Source organism: Delphinus delphis, chromosome 6 (assembly GCF_949987515.2).
Source record: "Delphinus delphis chromosome 6, mDelDel1.2, whole genome shotgun sequence".
Classification (NCBI taxonomy): Eukaryota; Metazoa; Chordata; class Mammalia; order Artiodactyla; family Delphinidae; genus Delphinus; species Delphinus delphis.
Window position 1 is genome coordinate 7635717 of NC_082688.1, and position 25126 is coordinate 7660842.

Sequence of the window (25126 nt, forward strand, 5' to 3'; positions counted from 1 at the left end):
GGGAGAGGAGGGGGGGGCAGAAGACCCAGGTGTGGGCAAGGGTTCTGGAATAGAGAAGAGAGACGAGAAAGGGAAGGTAGAAGGGCAGGAGATGGGCAGGGGCCAGAGCCTCACGGGGGTCTGGGGTAAAGGCTGGGGCAGCGCCCACCCCTCCACACACGCTAGACTCTCACACACCACCAGGCAGTGCACCCACAGCTCCAGACACGTGCTCGGCCCCCTCTGGCTTCCCTCTTCTCTGGCCCCCTGTCTTTCAACCCACTGGCGCAGGGCCATCCCTAACCTCAGGGAGTATGGGGCCGTGAGCCCCACGCGACAGCCACCAGGCCTGATGGAGGAACACACGAGAAAGAACACTGTTTGAACCAGGAGGGCAAAGCTAACAGAATGGCTGGAGGGAGCGCTAGAGGCCCCTCTGGGTGGGCAGAAAGCCCACGAGTCCTCTATAGGGACCCTGGGGAGGCAGGGAGGGCAGGCGGCCGGATGCCAGTGGCCACAGGCTTATAAGTCTAAGAGGGGAGCCTCAGCTGGTCGGGGGGCCGCAGGTCGCGTAGGTGAGGCTGGGCCCTTCCTGCTGGGGAAAAGCAGAAGAGCAAGAGTCAGCGCAGGCGTGGAGTGGCAGGCAGGCTTGCTGGGCGAGTTTGGGGCCCAGCTGGGGCGGAACTCAGAGAAGCTGGCTTGCCCAGGTCCGCAGACACCGTCATCCCCTTAGCGGAAAAGCGGAGGTCACCCCTAGGAGCAACAGGCCCAGGTGGATGAGCCTGCGGGCCGGCTACGGTGCTCCACCTGGGGCTGAGGACGCTGCCTTCAGTCCTGCACCAGCAGGAGTGACAGTACCGCGGAGGCAGGGGAAGGGGCGGTGTGACCTGCCTGGCCTGTGAGCTGTGCTCTGGGCTGATGGTGGGGGGGACACTCAGGCTTTCCCAAATCATCAAATAACCAGAGCCTTCACCCCCAGCTGCTGCTCGCTTGCTGGCTCGATAAAGGAGGTGGGACTTTGACTTCCTCTGCCCTATCGTGGATTCGGTTTCCAGAGCTCCCAGGCTGGGAGCTGGCTGCCCTGCCCCCGCGGCAGGGCTCAGATCGGGGAGTGAGTGTGGCACCCCAGGGTGAGATCGCACCCCAGGGTGAGACGCCAAGGCCTCTGGGTGCCTGAGTCCAGCCAAGCTCCCTGCCCCTAACACCACGAACCATGAGCTCTGCGCTCTTTCTGACGCCTCCAGAGAGCACCCAGCTTTGCCTGCTTGGGTGCGGAGCCTGTCCCAAGACCTCCCCAGGCTCAGCCATGGAGGTCTTGGGCAGTGGCACTGAGTCCCGAGGCTCGCTGAGAAGGGAGGTGAGAGAGCCAGCTGGCAGCGAGGACAGAAAGAGGAAAGAATAAGTCTGGAGCTGCAGAAGGGAGAGGGAGGGGGCCTGCCTCTGAGGTCCCAGGTTCGCCCTGCAGTGTGGAGCTGGTGCGGCAGGGGGCAGACACACCGGTTCATGCAGCAGGTGGAGAGGCCTGTACCTACCGTGGCTGACGCTCCTCAGGGGTCACTGATAGTGATTCTGAAAGACAGCACGAAATCAACGTGGCAGTTCACGCTCACAGACGGGTCAGGCCTGGGGGTGGGGGGACACGCACACGCACACGCCCGGGCGTGCACACACATGCGGTGAGGCCCCACGGCCCCGCATGCACACGCTGACACACATGCCCACAAACAACACGCATACACCCCACCCCCCAACGCCCAGCAACCTCGCTGGCCGGCACGTGCAGCATGGATCTGGGGCATGCAGCCACTTGGCACACTGAAGCACACGCGGGGGCGGAGTCACAACACAGAAGCTCGCCCCCACACAGGAGGCATTTGCACCAGCTCCCTGCACACTCGTGCCTGGCGTGCTCAGAGGGCCACCTGCATTGCTCCAGAAGGGACAGGTCTTGCTTTCTTAGGGTCCAGCTGTCATGTCTCCACCCAAGAGCCTTCCATGGCTCCCTGCTGCTCACAGCACTGAGTCCCAAGTCAACCTCTTCTGTGGACTTTGAAGGTTCTCCTACCTGCCCCACCTTACCCAGGGCAAATTTGTTTTTCTTTTTTTTGGCCGTGCTGTGCACCATGCAGGATCTTAGCTCCCTGACTAGGGATCGAACCCGTGCCCCCGGCAGTGGAAGTGCAGAATCTTAACCACTGGAACCTCCAGGGAAGTCCCCAGGGCAACCTCTTCTTATTCTTCCTCATTCTACCTGCACTCTGCTCTGGCCAGCAGCTCTCAACGCATTCCGCACTCAACTTTTGCCCACCTGCTGCTCCTTACCCAAACGCCCTCCTGACTCCTCACCACCTGAGCCTTATCTCCATCAACCCTGGGATCTCACCGAAGTCAAGCTGCCTTGAAGCTCCCCAGACTGCTCTCTCCTCTGAGGCTGTGACTTCCCATGTGTCAGCCAGACTAGAGCGGAGCAGGTACCAGATCTCACAGTTCTCATGTCACACCTCAGCACAGGCCTGGACATGTCAAATACCCTTAAGAATCTGAACTCACATTGGAAGTTAGCAAATAGTTCCTATAGCCACTTTTGCAGTTAATGTGGCATCCCTATAGCCACTGCCTCCCCTGATCCCCACACCAACCCTGGGAGAAAGGCAGAATGTTAAATATCATTTGGTGGAAGGGAAACTGAGGCCCTGGAAGGGAAAGTGACTCGCCTAAAGGCCCACTCCAGTCCAGTGCCCCTGACCAACACCACGCTGCCTGCGTTACCCCATCTGCCTTGGCCGTCAGGTCACCATAGAGCAAGCCCCATCTCTGCTTCACTGTAGGTTCATGGAGGTTAGACCCATGGCCCTACCCTCCAGCCATCTGGAAACATAAATGGATATTATTGGTCTGATGTGTTCTTCCTCAGAGAACATGGCCAGTGGAAACAGGGCAGACTGAGTTAAATATCAGAGTGAGCTTCCTTGAAAGAGGGTCATGGATCAAGAAGGCAAAGGCAAGGGATGAAGTAGAACCCTTTTCCCTGGAGATTTCTGGGAATGGGGCAGCCTCCACTCCTGCCCGCACACCCACCACGTTGGTCCAGGCCAGCTAGGGCCAGAGGCAAGGGGAAGGAAGGAAGCCATCAGGCTGTCCCATGGCTCCCAGGCCCCTTTCCCAGCTGCTCCACGTCCTACCGCATGCCTGGGTGCCATTCTTACACTCTCACATCCGTGTGCACGCCCACACACACATCACACACCTTGCTGGTCACACAGTCACAACCCTCGGGGACAGGTCCAAAGAGTCAGGACTGGGAAGTGCGGGCACCAGGGTAGCCCTGAGTGTAAGTGAATAAAATCTACCCATCCAGAGAGGATTTGGGTTCAGATCCTCAGACCTGAGGTAGGCTCACTAGGAGCTGGGAGACAGAAGTAGAGGACGGAATGGAGAACGGAGGAGAGCGGCTAGAAGGGGAAAGGAGAAGGGAGGCAACGCGTGGGAGAGAGAGAGTGAAAAAGGAGGGAAGCGCCATGCAAGTGCTGGAAAGAAGAGGGCAGGTGGGATGAGCCCCACGGCCCCCTCCCCAGAAACGACCACCTGCGGAACTCAGCGCTCCCTGGGGGCAGGCTCCGCCAGCCCTCGGCCACACCCCCGGTGGCTCTGGCACCCACGGTCCGAGTGACCCGGACAGAGAGGGCCGGCTCTGGCGACCTGGGCCGATGCTCCGGAATCCGGCCCCACCTCCCTCCCGGCCACGCCCGCCCGGCGGTCTCTGCCGCCGCTTTCAGCCCCTACTCACCTGGGGACCCCGGGCGGGGCGCGGTTGGGGCGCGAGGGCACCTGGGGGGGAGGACCGAAGGGGTCAGGGGAAGCCCCCGGCCTGGAGGGCACGGGGGGCGCCCCCCCTAGGGCGGACCCAGCAGGCGGAGGCCCAGGAGCAGGGCCCCGCGACCCGGGCCGGGCTGGGGGCACCGCGGGGGCTCGGCGCTGCGGTGTGGGGCTGGACGTGGGTGACCTGCGGGCGACAGGGAGCGAAGGACAAGGAGGGGAGAGAGATGAGCGGCTCCGCCCCACCGTGAGGCCCCGCCCCCAGCTGGGTGCCTGTCATGCCCATGCGCGCAAGCTCCGCCCCTCCGCGCCTTAGGTTTTCGCCGGAGTTTAAGCCCGCCCCCAGAGGCTCCAATGTTCCAGCTCCACCCCTCCCGGCAGCCAGCTTTCCACGGCAAGCCCCGCCCCGCGATAAGCCCCGCCCCGCGATAAGCCCCGCCCCTCGCTCCAGGTGGGAGCTATCCCGGTGACGCCGTCGCGTCACTGCCCGGTCTCGGCCCTCCTCCAGCGGGCCCCGGGCTGGGGGGCTTTGGGGCCGTGGGAGCCGGCCCTGGTACCTGCGTCCAGCCGGTACGCTCTGCACCTGCAGCCAGGAGTCGTCCACGGGCGGGGGCATGGGCGTGCTGACAGTGGTCGTGTTGATGTCGCCGATGATGCTGAGCGCCTCTTTCAGTGCGTGGTACATGCGCAGCATCTCGTCGCGCCGCTGCGCCTGCTCGGCCGACTCCTCCATCAGTGTGTTCTGGTCCCCGCACGAGTACAGGTTGGCCAGCAGCTCCGAGAAGATGAATTCCTTGGTCTGCGGGCGGGCAAAGAGAGGAGAGGGCTGGGACCTGACGCCTGTACCAATTTGCCCTCCCCGCCGGGCCCTACTAGCTCGGGGATGGGGCTCTGCCACTGCCTAAACTCAAGAGATCTCCCTTGCTTCCCCGCCTCCCCGCTTGCCCTTTTTCTCAGATGGTCCAGAGAAGAAAAGTGAACTGTTCAAGGTCATAGATCTAGGAGAACACTCAGGGCCTATTATGCACCAGGACACCTGGTTACTCAGCTTATTTCAGCCTCAGTTTCCTCATCTGTAAAATGGGGTAGTTACACCCTTTCCAAAGACTTGTATGCTCCAGTGGACCAAGATAAGGAAGACGACAGTTTAAAATTTTCTGAGCCCTTGAGTAGCAGGTGTGAATGTGTGCCTGGATCGGGTGAAATGTGAGTGTCTGTGTGTAGGGCATGGGTTAATGTTCTCCTTAAAAATTCCCAGATGTTACCTGGGCCAGGCTCTGGAACATTTGTGGAGAGATGCTGAGGTTTTTTATGCCGTAGGCCTGTGTCTCATTTATTCATCATCTAAATTTATGTTGAGCACCTACTACATGCCAGGCACTGTGTTGTTATGCACTTTATATTCATTTAATCCTCAACTCTATCATTATCCATATTTTACATATAAGAAAACAGAGGCTCAGAGAGGGTAGTTCGTTTGCTCAAAGTCACACAGGGTTGAGGCAAAGCCAGGATTCCAACACAGTTCTAATTCCCTTCAGGCCATGCTTTTTCACTAAGCCATGGGTGGAAGTGGTTCCGTGGGGTGTGTATCTCAAAACATGGTGTGGGAGTTCTCAAAAGATGCATATTCCTAGCCCCTCCTGGAAAGCATTTAAGCATGCTTGGAACAACTTGGTTATGTGAATCTACAAAATAATATATGAAGCTCACATTACATTTCTATTGGATACCTCTGGCGTGGACCCATGCCTCCCTCCCCAGACTTGGTCCCACATGACTAGCCCGTGCCTACTCCAGGCCAACCTGGCCACCTGCCTCCCTGGTCCCACGAGAGCACCCGCCCCCCACGCGGTGGTGCACCCACATTGTTGATCATGAGGTGCATGATGGTCTTAGGCATGAGGTCCCGGACAGTCTTGTTGACGATGGCCATGTATGAGTCCACCAAGTTCCGGATGGTCTCCACCTGCCGCTCCAGCTGTGGGTCCATGGAGTGCATGAAGCTGTCTGAGCCATTCTCCTCCGTCTCACTGGCCTGCCATTGAGGACAGGGCATCAGGATGGCTAGGACCTCAAAGCCAGGTTCCAGGCATCCCCAGGGTCCCAGCCCCTTCAAGGATGCCTGGAACGCTAAGATACAGAGAGAAGCAACTGGCCTGTACACAAAGACACCAGCTCCCCCATAGCTCTGGGTCTCTGGGCTCTGTCCACCCCAGTGCCTCTCAGGACCCCAAACCCTCATTCAGCCTTATCTTGGCTCTGACTCTAGTACCTAGAATTTGCCTTACTTTCCCAGTCCATAAATTAGGAAAGGACATCTCCAAGGACCCTTCCTGATTCTAAAGGCCTGGCCAGATCTGTCGCCAGGCTAGAGATGCCTGGCAGAAGATGAGAGAGGGACACACTCACTTTCTCTTTGTCCTGGGAGGCCCACACCAAAGCCATAGAGGTCACCACACCAGCATTGCCATCATCGCCGCCACCACCAGCGAGCACAGCCGTAGCAGACACACACAGGAAAAGAGGAGGGACTGAGTAAACCCAGGGCACTGCACCCCAACTGTAAGGCAACTCTAGACATTGTCACAGTGAAAGAGGGTAGAAAAGTGAAGGCAGTCAGAAGAAAGCATGATCATATGAAAGGGATGTCGGAAATGCCATCTGTGTCAGACAAAGAGTCATGTAAAACTGCACTGGAGAAGGATGGGAGGAAGGGTTAACTCTGATCCCACCCCAGAGCAGGTAGGGGGAGGATCCCTGCTATTTCTGAGCCCAATAAGAGCCGGAAAATATGGAATGGCTTGGCATCACTGTGGATGGCTTCCCCCGGAGCCCCTTATTTTAAGCAGCTTGCCCCTCCCCTACCTCCCCTGCCACTCACCCCAACACGCTCGGGGTACACGCCAGCTCTCAGGAAGGAGGCCTTCCAGCTATCCACCTCCTCCTGTGTCTCGCAGGCCAGTTCCAGCTGCCGATAATCCTTGTAGACGTTCCTGCAAGATGGGGCAGGTGGTGAGGGGAGATGGGGGGCAAAGCCCATTCACCTTGGTGGTTAAGGGCGTGCGTGGACTGGGGTCATCGTGCCTCTGGGCCAATCCTGGCTTTCTTACTTGCCAGCTGTGGCAAGTCCCTTCTTCTCTCCCAGCCTTAGTTTTCTCATCCAGAACATGGGTTAATAATAACAATTCCTGCCTTTTAGGGTCATTGAGAGGATTTAGTGAAATGAGCAGTAAAGTACTCTATTAGAAAGGGACTGAGCTCTCATGAAAGGGGCACCCATGACAGTGCAGCCCCTGGCTTAGATCTCAACCCCCATTGGCCCCCTCCCAGGCTTTCCCCTCTTGGCAGCTGTATTGAACCCTCATCTCTGAGTAGGAGAAAGTCCACTAGAGTCAGCCCTGGGTTGGGAGGGGAGAGGCCTGGTACTGCCAGTATCTCATGCAGGGCAGGTACTAACCGAGTGATTGCAGAAGGACAGGAGGGGAGGAAGGAGGGAGGGAGGGAGAGAGAGAGACGGAGAGGGAGGGAGGAAAGGCAGGAAGGAGAAAGGAAGGGGTGGCGGGAGGGAGGCCAGGAACGAGATCTGGACATGAGTGTAGCACAGATTAGAAACTCAACAAATATTTGTCAAGTGAATGACTTGCTGGGGAGCCCGGGCAGATCTCTCTGTCTTCTGGATCCGTGGGCCCGTCTTTACTCCCCAGGGCCCCGTGGGAGCAGGCAGGCGCACCTCTGCTCCGTGTTGAAGAGGGCAAAGATGTGCTTGCTGGACATGAAGCCCTTCTCCACATCCCGCAGCTTCAGGTTGTCCACGGACAGCATGTATTTCTTCTCTTTCTCCTGGGGGAGAGGGAGGAGCGATGGGTGAGGTTGGTGCTGTCTGTGCTACGCCTCACTCCCTAAGGATGCTCCATGTTGCGGCGTGGGGGGACCTGGGGCTGTAGACCACCAGCCCCCTTGCACTGCGTGGGCGCTGTCTGATGAAAGCCTGGCCACAGGGCCCCGGGTCTGCTGGGCACCTCGGCTCCCCACGGCGTTCAAGCCCTTCCCACCGCCTCCGCATCCATGCCAGAGCTCAAGAGCCTGGGGTGGCGAGGCTGAGCTTGGCTCCCACATCCCGCCCCAAGCCAGCCCTGGACGCAAGCCAGGCCAGCCCCAGCCAGGGACCCCGCACTCGGCCTCTCTTGCCGCCAGCCTGGCCGATGGGGCCTGCTCTGGATAAGCCTCTGACTTCATTTCCTGACTGGAGAGACGGGGAAGGGGGGCGGCCACCAGGCCTGGCAGCTTCAAAGGGCTGGCTCAGCCCACTCCCCACAGCTGCCCATGTGTTAGCGATCAGGCACACGGCACAAGCCTGGAGATGGTGAGTGTGCGTGTGCAACGTGTGTGGTTGTATGTCTGTGCAAACATGTGCATGTCTGAGCACGTGTGCTCTCACCACCGTGCGTGTGCCCATGTGTCCCTGTGTGTGCACGAGGGCGCCTGAGGAGGTGCCAGCCCGGCTGTGTGTGCGTGTGAGCATGTGTGTGTGTGTGGCAACTGTAAGTGTCCATATGTCTGCGTGAATGTACCTGCGGGACCTGCACTGTGGGTGCACGTACTTACGTGCATAGAGTTTTCGTAATGGGCTGAGTCTATGTGGTTTATCTGTATCGTCTGGGAGGAGTTACGCTTATCTGTGGATGGCATGTGGGTGCCAGGCCTGTGTGCACATGTGTGTACGTCTGGTGGGGGCTGACACGTGACTGTAGGCTCCTGTGTCCTACAGACAGAGGGGAGGAGCTCAGGGATCTTCGGAGGAGGTACCCCAGGATGGGGCTCTGGGAGGAGGGGAGGGGTTTCTGCTGCCTGTACCCCACTAGTCAACCCAACACCACAGGGCCCACACCCGGGGGCCCGGGCTGGGGTGACTGTGTGGGTTTGGAGGACTCGGGGCTTGGGCATGAGCCTCGCCACGGATCTCGGGTCGGGGGCTGGGTTTCGGAGGACCCTGCTCCACGTCCTGGCGTCATCCTGCCCACCTCTCTCTGCCCCCCGCACCCCCCTGGCCCGTCCAGCCACATAAAGCCCTCTTTATGCCAGGCGGGTGGCCGGGAGCCCCAGAGGGCGGCTGGGGGAGGAGAGGAGGAAGTTGCACACGCGGCCAGGGAACATCTGGAAGCATTCGAGGGAGGCCCCGCCGCCACCCGCCCTGCGCTCTGCTCTGGGGTTGGACACTAGGTAGGAGCAGCCCCCTCCTCCCCGCAGGCCGGCCCGTCCCCAGGCCCCTCCTCCCCAGCCAGAGCTCCCGCTCACCCCTGCCACGTCAAAGGAGGCAGAAGGGGAGTCAGAGCAGAGAGGGGACCCCGGGCTGGCTGGGCTGGGCTGGGGGCCTTGCATCTCCAGGACATGGGGCTGAAGCTCTCACCCGACGGACAGACACTGCAGCCTGGATGGATCAGAGGACACCTCCACTCCGTCTACCCAGTGTTTAGACTATCTGTTCAGGACTTCCAAATTGTACAGTAGTCTGCACATTGGTTAGGCTGGGCTGGGTTAGACCCTCGGCACCGCCGCCGGAGAGCTGGAGCGGCCCCCGCGCGCCATCCCAGAACTGGAGCCTGGAGCCGGGGCAGGGGGCTTGGGGGGCACAGGGTGGGCTGGGAGGAGGCAACAGGGATGGGGGCGCCACCATGCTGTGGGACGGGGTGGGGTTGCTGATGGGTGGCGGAGGAAGAGTGAGAAGATGGGGGGTCAGTGAGGGCTGGGGATGTGGGCGGCTGCCTGTCTGCCCAGAGGATCACCCAAGTCCCAAAGACCAGACGGTTGGTGGCTGGGTGGAGAAGGGGGACAGATCACCCTCCGCCCAGCCCGGACCACCTCCCTGTCCCCAGCTGTTTTAGGGCAGAAAGATCCACTCACAACCCCACACACACACGCAACTTTACCTCGGCACGAACACACCTACAACTCGGAGACATACATCCCCACACTCGAATTTTAAGCCACACATCCGTGTCCCAAGCACACACAAGTGCATGCACACACATGCGCACACAGACGCACACACCCGCTCACAATGGAACACCAGCCCTCTCCCATCCTTACATCCCCAACACGTACAATACATATCCTCAAACGTGCCACACGCACGCCCTCCCTCCTCAAGTCCACTCGCCACACATACACACAGATGCTTACACACCGGGCACGGGCACACACGCCTCAGGCACACATGGTCTGCCCCTAAACACACATGCAAACCCTCAAACACCGAACACGCCCCGAAGCTTATACCCCAGACCCTCTCCTGTCAAACACCCACACCCCACGTCCACAAGCCTCACACACACCCTCACCTCCCAGCACTCACTGCCCAGCCCTCCCCCACCCACACGTACACTAAACGCCGGGGTCACACTCGACTCAACTCAAATGTACACACGAAGTTCCATAGAGACCAGCCCCCCGATACACACACACACACACACACACACACACACACACACACACACACATATACAAGGACGGGGGCCCTGCTCAGATATACTCCCTCCTCCCCCCAGTGTAGCCCATCTCTAGACCCCAGCCCCAGTCACACTGTCCCCTGGCCCTGTGCAAGGAACCTCAACACAGGAGCCCAAGGAATGGTGGGGCACGGGCACTTCTAGGAAGGTTGCCCAGGCGGTAGAGCAGGAAGCGGTCCCCACACCCGTGCCCCGCACAGCCTCACGCTCCACCCTTCGAGGGGCCCCATGCTCTGGGAGAGGCCAGGGTTGGGGTAATGAGGTCCAGATGGCTTGGCGCCCCCGCCGGTGACGACAGAGGGCCCCGCCCAAAGTGAGGAGGGGGGCCCTGCCTGGGGAGACTTGGAGGGGGCAGGGATCAAGGAGGGGGGCTTGGAGAGCGAAATCAGAGGCCACTGCCCCAGGCTCTGCTCCCCCATGGAGAGCACCTTCGCCTTCAACAGACCCCTCAGGAAGAAGGGGGTCCCTCCCCCCACTCCTTGGCCAGCTGGAGTTCATTACCACAAGCCCCCTCCCCCCCAGCCCTCCCTGCTCTCTCTGGTCACCTCTGGAATCCAGATGTGGAAGCCAAAGGGACTCGTTCTTAAAGGAGACCAGCAGCAGGGAAGGGGGGTGGCTGGGCTTCTCTGTGCCCAGTGGGCAGGGAGGGGTTTGGGGTGGTGCCTCTGTGGGGCCCCATCGCTCCTCGCCCCTCTGGCTGGAGGCACCCTGGGCATCCCCCTCGGACTGCTGGGGGCTGGGGGGCTGGGGTGCAGGGGTTAACAGCGTGTCTGGCAGCTGGACTCGTGTGTGTCATGGGCCTGTGGAGGCCACGGAGTAGGAGGCACGCCCTGGAGCAAGAAAACAGGAAGGCTGCGGGGCTGGTGGGGTCAGGGAGGGATGCCCAGAACCTCTGCCACCCCAGGGCGCTGAGCCCCAAGCTCCCCAGTCCTGCCAAGCCCTCTTCTCCATCCAGCCTGGATGAGCCCCCAGGATTGCCTGCCTCTGGTCCTGACCTCCCACCTCCACCCAGAGGTCTTTGATGAGAGTTTTAAATCCCCCTTTTGGGTGGTTCAGTCCACTCCAAGCCTGTGGTAGGGTCTCAGCCTGCCTCTGGCCACCAGCCAAACCCCTTGATGACCAGTGGCCCTTTACTTACCTCGTCATCCTTGTACCAGGACAGATTCTCGGCGGTCAGCACAAACCAATACTCCTTGGAGCCCCCCTTCATGATACCGATGTTGTTGATGGTCAGCCAGCCCTTCCGGATGACCTGGAGGGTGGGGGGGTGCAGGAAGTCAGTGGACAGAGGCGAGGATTCCCCATGGAGGATGGGGTGGGCAAAGAGAGACCCTCAAAAGCTCACCCCTCCCCCAGCTCTTCAAGGCCTGGCTGGTCAGAGAGGGTGGGGGCCAGACCTGCCCTGGTTTGAACCACAAGTGAACAGAGAGGAAGACAGAGGAAGGCAGAGGTCAGCTCAGGATAAAGAGCCTTCTGACAGAGCCATCTGAGTAGGGGACTGGTGGCTTTGGTAGGGGACGAGCTCCCCACTGCTAAAAAGTGTGCAAGCAGAGTTCAGGTGGCTGATTGGGCAAGATAACTCTGAGTATCTTTTCAGGTTAACAGTCAGTTTATTCAAAGACTTTTTCTGACCTCAGGGACTTTGCACGTGCTTCTGTTGACTCTGCCTAGAAAGCACTTCCTCCTGTTGGCCTGGCAAATCCTACTCATCCTCTGGGTATGAGCTCAGAAGTCACATTCTCAGGCAGACTCTCCCCGGCCCCCCATATAAGTCAGGACCCCTAGTATAATCTCTCATCACTCCCTTAAGCTTTCTTCTATGACGATGACTGGAATTTTGAATTTGCGTGCGTGTGTGTGATTATCTGTTGATGTCAGTCTGTCTTGCTAAATTGTGAACTCTCTCCCTCACTGGTGTATCCCAGCACTTGGCAGAGGGCTAGGCAAACAGTAAGTTATCAATAAATATTTGTGGCATGAATACATGAATGCTGTGATAGTAGGGTTCTAAGAGTCTTTGCCTCCAAGCCCCAGGACAGGGGTGTGGTGGTAGAGCACAGACGCGGCGGGGAGGAGCTGAGCACAAATTGTCCAGACTCCTCTTCCCTGGAGAAGCCCAGAGTAACAGGCAAAGGTCTCTTTTCACAGCAGGAAGCAGCTGCTCTGGGACTGTCCTGAGCGACTGACGCAGATTAGGGCCTGTGGATTCTGCTCCAAGGGCAGGGACACTGACCAGACCCCGGTGGTGGGACAGACTGAGGGGACAAGGGAGCTACTTCTGCTCCCTCCCCCAGCCCTGGCCTCCCTAGCTTCTCCCCTGAGCATCCGGAGAAGACTGAGCAGCCTGGGGCTGGCAGGAAAGCCCTCTGGGGTCAAGCCTGCATCTAAGGCCCTCAAAGCGCCCCCCCCGCCCCCCGCCCCCACTCCCAGCCCTCCTTAAACCTCTCTGGCTTCCCTGAGAACCTTGCGGAGAACCCAAGTCACACAGCGGATCACAGCTAGTAGCTGCCTTAGTCAGTAACAGGGATGTGGTAGCCAAGTGCCTCGTGACCACCCTCCCACCCTGTCCCGGTCTGGAGAGGATCCCCTCAGCATCTTGTCACTGTCTTTGGAATTGAGTCTGAATGCCACTCCCTGGCCCTCCATCTCCCCAGTCTGACCAACAGACCTCTCCACCCTGCTCCCGCCCTGACTCCTGTCCTCCCTCCGCCACCCCCAGCTCTGCCCTCCTCCCTGCTCACCCAAAACCCCCTTCCAGAGCCCCAGCACCAGGGACCTCCTGTTCCCCCCACTTCCACCCTGCCTGGGGCCTGACTACAAGCACAGGCTTCCAAGGGGCAGGGCCAGAGTCTGACTCCTGTCCAGGGGCCAGCACAGTACAGGCACCAGTGAGTGTTTGCTGAACCGCATTGCCCTGGGATATTGCATTCATTAGCTCCTTCATTCTATTTAGCACCTACTGTGTGCCAGGCACTGCACTGGGGGCTGAGGATTTACTGGTGAACAGGACAGACCCAGCCCTTCCCCTTATAGGGTTCAAGAGGGAAATGATATGATGCCAGTAATCACACAAACACCTATATTATCACAAAGAAACTACAGCTTCTGGAAGAGCTCAAACTCTATGGCTGGTGGTACAACCGGGGCTGAGAAGTGATGTTTCAGCAGAGATCTGAAGGACAGAATAGGTAAGGAGGCACTGGTCTCTTGACACTTCATTCACTCTTTACTCAACTCTCTGGTAGAGATGCCAGCTTAAAAACATTCTCTCTCATCCACCCGTCCATCTATCCAACCATCCATCCATCCATCCATCCATCCGACCGATATTTAAAGAGCCCCTACTCAGTGCCAGGCCCCTGCCAGGCATTTTCACCCACCCCAGCCCACATGGTCTACCTCTGGCTGAAGTAGATGCTTAGTTCATGCGCAGTGATGGACAGATTGGTGGGACTCTGTGTGTGGCTAGACCCTGCCTCTGGCCTGAGCGCATTATGTGGACACCCATGGGCTGGTGTGTGCAAACCAAAGGGTGCCCTCTTGACCCCTGCACATCCCCACTACAAATGGGTCCCCTCCTCCCCCTCACTACACAAACCAAGAGCCCCAGTCCTGGTACTCACCAGAATCTCATCCTGCAAAGAGGTAACCATAGCAACCACGAGAAGCACCGGGAGAGAGGAGAGAGGGTTACTGATGCAGAGTGGGAGGCTTGTGGCTGGCATCTGACAGGCTCTCTGGCCCCTGTGGGACCCTTCCCCTCGGGGGAGGGGGATCTCAGAGCTTGGCGTCCATCCGGCACCCTCCATCCCTCCGGCTGGGACACTGGAGTTCACTCACCTGGTTCCCTGAAGCCTTCTTCTTGTTCATCTGGTTGCTCCTCTGCTGAGCACTAATGAGGAGAGAAAGAAGAGTCCCAGAAACTTCTCTCAAGAGGCCCGGCTTCATTGCTACTGCTCAGTGGGCACCAGACCCAGAGGCTTAACCCAACAGGCCTGGGTCCTACACACACATACACACACAGTCACACGAGGTGTCACCTTCTCTGACCAGGGAGCACTCACTTGGCAAAGCCTATGAAGTCCTCATGGTTGGTATTCATGTAAGCCAGTTCAATATCGATGAGGAGCATGACCTTCAAGGATACACAGGTCAGCAGTAAAGTGGAAAAGATACCACAGAGTTTTAAAATGCATGAAAAGCTGGGAGAAGCATACTTGCAGCATGTATAGAGTCCATAATAAATCAATGTATAAGCCACAATAAATAAATGTATCCATAATAAACAAAGAATTCCTATAAATCAATAAGTGGAAGACAAGAAACACAAATCAAAATAGTCCAAGAACATGAATGGGTAACCCATAGAAGAAATGCATACAACCAATAAGGATATGTAAAAAATGCTCCCTCTCATTGATAAAGAAATGTAAGTTAAAGTGAGACCCCTTTTTAACCTATCAAATTAATAATAAATATTGATAATGACCAGTGTGGGCACAACTGTGGGAAGACAGATTCTCTCACATGCCATTGGTGGAACTGTAAATTAGTATCACCTTCTTGGAGGGCAGTTTGGCAATATTTGACAACATTAAAATGCACATATTCACTTCTAGAACTATATCTCACAGATAAGCTCCTTGAGTGAGCAAAGATACAGGTACCAGGGTGTTCAGTCTGGTGTGGTGCGTTGCAGAGAAAAACTGGGAACAAGCCAATGGCTATCAGAAGGTGAAATAGATTATGGTATCCTCTAAACTAAAAGGCACTCTACAGCTGTTCAGAAGAATGAGGATAACGTCCAGATTCTGGCATGGGAAAATCCCCTTTGCAAATAATTAAGAGTGATGGGATTTGTGACCAAATTGTGATGGGGGTGACATTCCTGATGCTCACTGCCGGGTTCAGACCCGGGCCCTGCTGCTTCCTGTGAGTTTGTCCTCACCGAGCTTCAAATTCCACAAATGAAGGGTTTCAGCCTCACAGGAGTGGTGAAGACACGGTGAGAGGAGGAAGGTCATGGGTCTGACCTGTAATAGGTGCTCAACAGATGTTAGCTACAATTATCTTCAGAGAAAAAAAGGCAAGACACACCGCAGGACTGTGATTCTTTAAGAGTAAGAGGAAGTCTGGAATCTGTATGTGCCTAGGGAAAATGTCTGGAAGGAGACACACCACACTTTTAATAATGTTTCTTTTATGGGAGACTGCGGGCGGGGAAGCGTGAATGGAGGAACACTTACTCGTAAGTTAATGACTTCTATACTGATTGAATATTTTATTGAGTATTTCTCATTTTGTCATTAAAAAGAGACCAGTGAGGATTTAGAAACACAACATCGGCAACAAAAATGTGAGTGATTAGGGACAGCACCATTGTGGAGAAGGGGTGTATGAGGATGGAAGCTGGGAATTGGGAGCCAGAGGTGGGTATAGACAGAAGATGACAGGGAGATGGCCAAGGGAAAAGGACTCGCCTGTGAGCTTTGTGAGAGCCATGAGGGAGCCTGCTCACCTCTGCCCCTCCCAGCTCAGAGGAGCATTCAGGGAATATGCTTCTTATTGAATGAACGAATGAATGAATGAATGAAAGAATATTTGATAAATGACTACATAAAAGGAAGGGAGGGCGCCTATGAGGGGTGTATGGTGACCCAGAGAAACAGCAAAGAGAGAGAGAGAGGCCCCAAGTGAGATGACCAGAGTATAGATAGTTGAGAAGCAGATGGTGGGATTGTGAAATGGAGCGGCTTCTCTAGAAAACTGTATGGCAGGTCCTCAAAAAGTTAAACATAGAATTACCATATGATCCAGCGATTCCATTTCTGGAAATATACCCTAAAGATTTAAAAGCAAGCTCTCAAAGAGATATTTGTGCACCTGTGTTCATAGCAGCATTATTCACAATGGCCCAAAAGTGGGAAAAAACGGATAAACAAAATGTGGTCTATTCATACAATGGAATATTATTCAGCCTTAAAAAGGAAAGATATTCTGACACGTGCTACAACGTGGATGAAGCTTGCGAACATTATGCTAAGTGAAGTTAGCCAGAAACAGAAGGACAAATGTATGCTTCCACTTATATGAGGTACCTAGAGTCATCAACTTCATAGAAACAGAAAGGAGAATGGTGGTTGCCAGGGGCTGGGAGGAAGGGGGAATGGGTGTCATTTTTTTGGGTTTGTTTTTGGCTGCACTGTGGGGCATGTGGGATCTTTGTTCCCCAACCAGGATTGAACCCGCACCCCCTGCATTGGGAGCGTGGAGTCTTAACCATTGGACCACCAGGGAAGTCCCTAGGAGTCACTGGTTAAGGGGGACAGAGTTTCATTTTAGGAAGATGAAAAGTTCTGAAGATGGCTGGTGGTGATGGTTGCACAGCAATCTGAATGTACTTAATACCACTGAACTGCACAATTTAAAGCGGTTAAAATAGTAAAATTTATGTTATGTATATATTTTCTCACAACAAAAGAGAGAGCAAGAGAGAAGCAGAAAGTTAATACAAGGAGAGAAAGTATAAGAGAGACTGAGACAGAAGAGACAAAGTGGGAAGAAGGAGGTGAGCCCAAGGGCAGGAGTGAAAGGTGAGGGAAGAGGGGGTGGTGCGTGGGCTCACCTGCTCCTTGGTGCGACCCTCGCGCTCCCGGATGTGGGTGGTCACGATGCGCTCCATCTCCTCCCGCAGCCGGGGGTACTGCTGGAGCTGCGGCGGGGGGGCAGGGGAGAGAGCCACGTACACTGGGGGCACGGGTAGGGGGCACCCAAACCCCACCAGAATCCAGGGCCGTGGGGTGGGAGGGACACACAGAATGCCCCACACCTGGGGGCCCAGGAAGCTGATGGCACCCAGCCACAGCCACCCCTTTCCCCCAATTGTGGGTTCCAAATGGCAAGTCAAGGGTCTTCCCAGTCCCGGGCCCTCTTCACTAGCCTACCTGGGCAACTTCACGGGGGCCGGCAGTTCCCATGAGCACAAATGCCTTGGGAATCAGCCTGGTCCTCGGCCGCCATCTTGGTGGCAGCCATTTGGAAAAAGACCTATTCGATTGAGGCCTCTGTTTGGGGCGCTGTTAGCGCCCCAAACTTTCACTGATCCTCAGGGCTACCCCTTGCCTCCTCAAAGGCTTGGAGGCACAGTCAGGTGGGGAATCAGGCAGGTAACAGCCCGCAGATTACGATCCAGGGAGAATCTGGGGAGGGCAGGGCCCGAGGTGCCAGGTGGCCTCCTGAGTCAGGCTGGGGACAGGCAGTGCTCCTTGTCAGAGCTGGGGGAGGGGAGCAGGGGAAGACCAGCGGCTACACAAAGGACATGCAGGAGGCACAGGCATGCGAGGGCATTGGGGGTGGGGTGGGCATGCGGAGTGGGAGTGCCAGCAGCATGAGCAGTACCCCGCGGGGGCCCTCTTGGTCGAATCCACCGGCTTTGCCTCCCTTTGCATGCCCTGTCCCGGCACCGCTAACCCGACACATCTGCCTGGCTCAGAGCTGGCCGGCCAGCCTGTCTCTACCCCACTCCTCTGGGGGTAGAAGCTCAGCAGCACCCTTCTACCCACCCCCCACCCCCCGCAGTTTTTATCAACTGAGGCCAAAGGGAAGTTGCTCCAAACCCTTCCCCCCTGCCTGTGGACTCTGCCTTCAGCTCAGCCAGGCTCTGGACAAAACCCGGGTTGACTCCTTCTTCAGGACTCTGTTGAATATCGTGTCTTCCAGAGAGCCTACTGTGACCACCTCCATGTGCCCCATCCCTCTCCACCCCACTTCCCTCCCCAGACTGGACTGTAATTGCCCTGAAGGTAGGGCCCAGGGCTGGGCACACTGCCAGTGCCCAAAGAGGGCACGTTGAAAGAATGAGGGAATGAATGAAGGATGGAAGTCTTTGCCCTCCTTGCCAGGGTGAGCAGACATGGGCTCCTCTGCCCTCTGGCTCATGAACCGGCAGCTCCTTGGAGAGGGGGACTCGCTGAGCTGCTGATGGTGGGAGTCTATCCAAGGGGACTTCCTCCTCTGCCATGGAGGGGCCCAGGCTGGGCAAAGCTAGACCCACACCTTGTCCCTCTTCCTATCCTGGGTCAGGCCCCGCAGGTGGATCCCCCTATGTGGGAAGAGAGCTGGAGGTTAGCGTGCCTGGGTCACAGGTAGTGATTCTGAGGGCAAGATGGAGGCCAAGGGGATGGGGTGGGGGAGGGGTGGGGGGCATCAGGAGAGGCAGGAGGATGGGGGAGAGAGCAGCGCCCTGGATGCCAGCCCAGGAGAGGCAGACTTGAGAGATGCCACATCCTCCCCACTCCCCCCTGACTGTTCCGTGGCTCTGCCAAGGGTGTGGCTCATGTGGCCAAGCTCAGGGGACCTGGAAGAGAGGCAGCCTGAGAGGCGGGGCTTAGAAACAGCACTGGCTGGAGGGACCCAGTGGACCCTTCTGCACCGAGAGGCTCAGGGATAGGCCATCACTCCTTCTCACGATCCCCGAGTTGGGGTAGATTTGGGACCGAGTCACGGCCACCAGCAAAGCCTCCTCTGAGACGGTCCCAAGTGCTCCCTCCCTGGGTGGCGTCGCGGGAGGGGCAAGGAGGGAGGAGGAGGGAGCAATTTGCCAAAGAGCATGACCAGTTCTCCCACTAACGGCCTGGATATTACATTTGTCAAGTTTTCCATGTGTCACAAATGACAGGGCAGCCTCAGCCCCTTTGAGAAGTTCTGTTCCCTTTGAGCATCTTTTTCCATTCTGGCTGCCTCTGAGCATTTCCAGAACTTTCAGCCAGTTTTTAAAATGGAACTTTTCTCTCTCAGGTCTTGGCTAAGTGGGGCAGTCAGCCTGGAGCCCACTGTTTAGTGGTCAGGAATGCAGGCCCTGGAGCCACCATGGCTCTGGGTTCAAAGCCAGCCCCCTACCCTGCTGACCTTCCTTGGGAAAGTGCTTGGACCCCTCTGAGCCTCAGTTTCTCCATGTGTGAAATGAGGTAATAATGGCACCTTCCCTCTTAGGGTTGTTGAGAGGACTGAGAAGCACACCCTGTGCTGGACATTAAACTCCAGATTTCATCCAGAGATGAAACTCTAATCCCAGCAGGGCTAGGAATAATCAGCAGGGGTGGCTTGCTAAATTTAGAAGATTTGGGGAGGGAAAAAAAAAGAGGAAGATGGGTGAATTTTGCTATGTAAACAAAAAACTACTATGCATTAAATCAATTAAAAGGCAATTTTTTTAAAGAAATAATTTATAAGCTTTCCCTTCTAAAGTTTTTGTTGGTCAATTTTTCTCCTTACAAAAATTTACTGACTCACTGTAAGAAATCTGAATATGACAAAAGTTTGTGAAGTAGAAATGAAAAAATTCCTGTGTTCTTTGCCTTCTTAAAATAATGGTTAGTAACTATGCCTTTGGAATTTTATCACTTATGTAGATTATTATATTATATATATTTATCATTTATATATATTACTTTCCCCCCCAAATTCTATACGTTCGTCTCCGAAACCTGCTTTTCCCCCCACAGTACATTGTGGAAGGACACGTGAATGGAAATAAATATCCCTTGCCCTTTTAACAACTATAGTCTTTCATTGTCTGTGTGATACCATAGTCAATCCCCTCTTGATGGACATCTGGGTTGTTTCCAAAATATTACCATTTACCCTAATTAGTGCTTTTTTGGAAGGCAATTCAGCAAAGTGTTCCACAGTTTTTAAATGTTTATATCTAGTAATCAGTCTTCTAGGAATCTATCCTAAGGAAATAATCCTAGAGAAAGAAAAATAAAATTCTTTATACACAAAGATGTCCATTGCCAGGGTATTTATAATATTGAAAAACTAGAGACTGTTTCAGTGTTCACCAATAAGAAAATGGTTAAGTAAACCGTGATAAATCTATTCAATAGAATATTATGCAATCATTAAAAATGTTCACATAGGGACTTCCCTGGTGGGCCAGTGGTTAAGAATCCACCTGCCAATGCAGGCGACACGGGTTCGAGTCCTGGTCCCGGAAGATCCCACATGCCGCGGAGCAACTAAGCCCATGCGCCACAACTACTGAGCCTGTGCTCTAGAGCCGGTGAGCCACAACTACTGAGCCCATGCACTGCAACTACTGAAGGGTGCGTGCCTAGAACCCGTGATCCGCAACAAGAGAAGCCACTGCAATGAGAAGCCCGCGCACTGCAACGGAGAGTAGCCTCTGCTCGCCGCAACTAGAGAAAGCCTGCACGCAGCAACGAAGACCCAACGCAGCCAAAAATTAAATAAATAAATAAATAAATAAATTTATTTAAAAAAATGTTCACATAGACTATGTAATAACACCCACCAAAACGTATGTTATTAAGAGAAAAAGCAGGATACTAATATATTCACAGTGTAAATACCTAACAAAGTAAATAAACCTATGTATAGAAAAAAGAGTTTGGAGGAATAAATTGGTGAAAACTCTTTGGAGAGCAAATCTTGCAGAAGTTACCAAAACTGTGAGTGCTCACATCCATTGACTAGGCAATTCTATGCTAGAAATTTGCTCTAAAGAAATGACAGGATAAGTACTACAAATATATTTATAAGGCTATTCACTGCAGCACTGTTTGTAAAAGAAAAGAAAAAGTGGAAACAACCTAAATGTCTGTCAATAGGATATTGAATACATAAATCGTGTCATATTTCTACAGTGGAATACAATTCAGCTGTTCAAGGGCATGATCTTTACGTAGCTACTACAAGGATTCCACTCCACATTGCTCAGTAAAAAAGAAGAGTTCACTATCAGTGTGGTCAGTGTGATCCCTTTTAGGTTAAAACCGGTGCATATTTGTAATTAGTTAGGAAGGGTGTGCTGCTAGCAGCCTTTATCTCTAGGGCTGTGAGCTTATAGGGACTTTTGCTTTCTCTGTGCAGTTTGAATATTTTGATAACAATCATGTATGATCAGAACAAAATCAATACCGATAATTTCATTTTTTAAAAAAAGGAGTGTATTTGCAGGAAATGTACAAAAATCTCAGTGTGGCTCTTGGAAAGGGAGTGTTGTTGCCTCCTTTTCACTCTTGGGCATTTTCCAAATTTTCTCTAATTGAGAGTGTGTTCCTTTCAAAATGAAAACCCAAAATTTTTAAAAATTTAGATATATTTTGTGTTCTTTTGTAAAGAGATTTGAGGCAGCTTAAAATAAACTCGGTATTTTTTAGTTTAACAAAAGTTAAGATTGCATTGCTTAGTATTAATGATGCAGTGGGACCATGATTTAGATATCATGATATATACTATGCAAGGGAAAGTCCAGCCCAGATTTGATTCCACCTGGATCAGGCACTGAGTGGATGCTAATTTGCTTAATCTATCCCCATTTGGCAAAAGTGAGATAGGATTGTGTAAGGGGCGCACAGGACTAATTATATATGAGCCACAAAAACCGTGATACTTATTTAAAACATGAAGTTAAGGCAGATGTTCCCCCACCTCCCAGTGTAGGGAGCTTTTGCAAATACAAGTGAGGCTGGGCTCATGCAGGCCCCTGGGAAGCACTGCTTTAGATGATCTGGCGAAAAGTCCCCAAAATGCCCCAAAGTAGACAAATAGGAAAAAGCCATCTAAAAGGTCACGGACGACTCAAAAGAGGCTGACCCTGTCAAACATGTATGGATTACAGTAAAGTGAGTAACCCAATATGCTTTTAGGCAAATTGGTTTTGAGGGGCTGGGATAGCTCCCCTGCCCCAGGAGGCCCTGATCCCAGATCTCTTCCCTCAGCCTCCCTAAATCTGAATCCCACTCTGCTGTTCTTTTCTGAGACTCAGTTTTGTCATCTGTAAAATGGAGATAAGACTACTCACTGCTTAGGGTTGTTAAAAGGATTAAGTCAGATGACAAGGGCAGGCACTTAGCCTAGTGCTTGGCACACAGTAGGTGCTCGATAAACAGCAGCCATTCTCCTTATCATCATCACCATCAAAGCGGCCATTGAGGATGCTTGGGTTAGAGCAAAGTCTTCTGGGAGAGGTGGGGGCCTGAAGGAATCATGAGTACAGTAGACCCAGGGTTAGAAGCCGGCATGAGACCTTGGGGCCAGGAATCAGCCGGGCCGGCCTGGGCATCTGGGTCCACCTGGGTGGCTGAGAGGCTGCCGGGCTTGCTCAGCAGTTGGTTCTTGCCCACGGGAGGCCCTGGCCATGAGGAAGGGGTGGCCAGGCCCAGCCCCTCCCGGGCGGCCATCATACCTTTTCGCTACACTTTCTGATGGTGGCTGTGAGCTCACTGACTACCATATCCACACACTTGATACTGGGCTCTTTAAGCTTCTGCACCTGCTTTTTCACTGTGGCTTCAAAAGCGAGGTCAGGTGTGAAGAGGCCTGTCCTGCACCCGGGGAGGAGGAGGGGAACAGGGGAGGAGCAGCCGGGGTGGGCGGGCGAGGAGAAGGAGGGCAGTGAAAGCCAAGCAGAGCCAGGGGCCGGGGTGGAGGATGGCACGGACACGAGGGAAGAGAGAGACACCGACACAGAGAAAGAGAGACAGAAGAGAAGACAATGTGAGCGTGGGACCTGGCCCTCCTGCCCACCTGGATCGGCACCTCCCAGGTGCTGCCAAGCAACCCCCAGGGCTCTGAGGGTGTGGGAGGGGTCTGAGGGACCAAGCCCCTGCCCCGTCCAAGGGCACTTACTGAGTTCATATTCTCTCCCCAGGGCTTGCCTCCCTCCTCTCCCCCACTCTTCAGCTACACCGAGCCTGCCCTCTCTCTCTTTGTCCTTTTCCTATGCCATCCTGCTGAGGAGCTGACCCAGGCCACACCCACCCACCCACATTCTGTTCAATTCTAGGTTTCCCAGAACCTCCTGTATTCGCTTCATCCCGACTCCAAAGCCCAGCACCATTCCTTATTCTCCACCAAGGTTGTTGCATTCAGCTGCCCAGGCTGTGCACTGCACAACTCCAGGGGGCTCCATTTCCATAGACTACGGGGCAGATGATGCCTCCTGGAGTTGCTGTGTAGCTGCCTGATCGCCATTCTCCAGCTCCCTGCTCTACTCCTGCCCTTCCCTTTCTCCTCAAGGGGCATCCTTTGCCTCTCCTCCTAAGGAGTCTGGAGGAGCTCAGTTTGGAAAGACAGAGAGAGAAGAGGAAAGACAGAAAGAGTGGAGATGGTGATAGAGAGGGGCCAGGGCAGCAGTGGGGAGGGGAAAGGAAGGGAGTCTGGGGCACTGGACTTGGAGTCCAAAGCCTTGGCTCCAAGTAACAGCTCTGCCACCTCCTAGCTCAAGTCCTCGGGCAAGTCACTTGATCTCCCGAGCCTCAGTTTTCCTGCTGTGAAGTGGGCGCCATCCTCCCTGCCCTGCCGTGCCCTCCTTGAGTGGTTCTGTGAGGCTCAAATGACATAGCAGAGGGGGCTCTGTCCCTGGAAGGCTGGATGTGGATGGAAGGGACGGGGAAGGTCCTGAGTGAGGGTCCTGAGTGAGGATGGAGTGAGATGGGGAAGATGAAGGACAGTGGGGAGTCAGGGTACCTGCTTGACCTGGGTCCTCTGAATCCCTCTGGTGTTCCAGGCCCCTAGGGCAGCACCCAAGAAGGTCCTGTACTTCATCTGTCTCCAGGGACAAGACTTCCCCAAGACCCCTCCCTGGAGCCCCCAAAGATGACCCCATCTCTGAGAGCAGGGAGGGGGCTCAGGGTCCCCTCTTCTCCCTGAGCTGGGGCAGCTCTTGGTGGGCTCTCAGGGCAAATTACCACCATCATACCTGTCTTTCCAATGTCTAATCCCTTGGTTCCCCTGGTCTGGGGGCCGGGGCTGGGTGAGGCCCCCTCAGAGAGTCCCCCTCTCCTGGACTGTGGTGGCCTGCCTCCCCCACCCCGCTGAGGTCTGTACATGCTACCAGGAGGCACTGGGGGAGGTGGGGAAGGAGCGCCTGGCAGCAGAGCAGGGCGGGGCAGAGGCAGGGGCTGGCCGGGCAGCTGGTTACCTTCTTGGTGCACTGTCTAACGGTGCTGATTAGCTCCGAGATAACCATGTCCACACACTTGAGACACGGTTCTCGGATCTTCTTCACCTGCTTTTTCACAATGGTCTCAAAGGCCATGTCTGGGGTAAAGAGCCCCGTTCTGAACGCCCGGAGCGGAAGAAGGGCACGGTGTCACAGACCGGCTCCTGCCAGGAGCACCAGGCCAGGGCCCCGCCCCGCCCCCCTGAGCTCTGCCCTCGGGGTCCTCCCACTACCCCTGTCTGGACTTCAGTGTCCCCATCTGTAAAATGGGCAGGAGGGATTCTGATGAAGGCCTTTCAATCGAAGCTCTTTAGGGCAAGACAAGGTCTGCTTATAACTGTTGCATTTGTCCTGCTTTGTCTTCAGATTCTGCTCATACAAAATGTTCTATGGCTAGAAATGGTTTGAAAACTGTCAAACTGGGTTTTCTTTAAGAGCCTTTCTGGGAATAAAGCATTTTATTTTAAGACTAGGAAAGAGATTTTTTTTTCTTTTCTGTGCCTTAGCCAATGCAGTCTGTAAATTCCATGCCAAACCTTGGAACTGAACCTGCATGAAAGCAGTGACATTTCAGTCTTGTTCACTGCCTGGCACATAGCAGGTGCTTTAAGTTTTCTTGTTGAACGGACAGTGTCGATCTGGGTCCCTGGAGCGGGGCGAAGCTTTTTAGGAACAGTCTATTTTCCAGCCTTTGTCCCGGCTCCACAGGCCCTGGGGCTGGCTAGCAGGAGGGAAGTGGGGTGGAATGGGGCCAACTTCGGGCTAATGGGACTGTGGCAGGGTCTGGAGGGTTGAGAGGCCTCATCCCATCATAAAAGGTTCACAGACTAACACCTGATGCACCAGCCCAGGC

The 25126-nt window shown here is 54.9% G+C and overlaps 1 protein-coding gene across 4 annotated transcripts in view; it reads right to left on the reverse strand.

Moving 5' to 3' along the window:
* Nucleotides 1-25126, reverse strand: part of DNM1 (dynamin 1) — a 45178-nt gene that overhangs the window by 726 nt on the left and 19326 nt on the right. Inside the window, exons 10-23 of one of the 4 annotated variants that reach the window (XM_060014072.1) lie at nucleotides 24253-24391; nucleotides 16930-17016; nucleotides 14369-14439; nucleotides 14145-14196; nucleotides 13928-13939; nucleotides 11443-11556; nucleotides 7529-7638; nucleotides 6680-6791; nucleotides 6208-6219; nucleotides 5663-5833; nucleotides 4353-4594; nucleotides 3767-3982; nucleotides 1512-1548; nucleotides 37-574 (exon numbers count right to left, since the gene is read on the reverse strand). In XM_060014072.1, the coding sequence (XP_059870055.1) occupies nucleotides 1527-1548; nucleotides 3767-3982; nucleotides 4353-4594; nucleotides 5663-5833; nucleotides 6208-6219; nucleotides 6680-6791; nucleotides 7529-7638; nucleotides 11443-11556; nucleotides 13928-13939; nucleotides 14145-14196; nucleotides 14369-14439; nucleotides 16930-17016; nucleotides 24253-24391 (1360 nt within the window). In that variant the 3' untranslated portion in view covers nucleotides 37-574; nucleotides 1512-1526. Of the gene's footprint in view, nucleotides 1-36; nucleotides 575-1511; nucleotides 1549-3766; nucleotides 3983-4352; nucleotides 4595-5662; nucleotides 5834-6207; nucleotides 6220-6679; nucleotides 6792-7528; nucleotides 7639-11442; nucleotides 11557-13927; nucleotides 13940-14144; nucleotides 14197-14368; nucleotides 14440-16929; nucleotides 17017-22515; nucleotides 22655-24252; nucleotides 24392-25126 lie in introns of those variants that run through there. The other 3 variants (XM_060014071.1, XM_060014068.1, XM_060014069.1) reach the window with 3 other exon arrangements.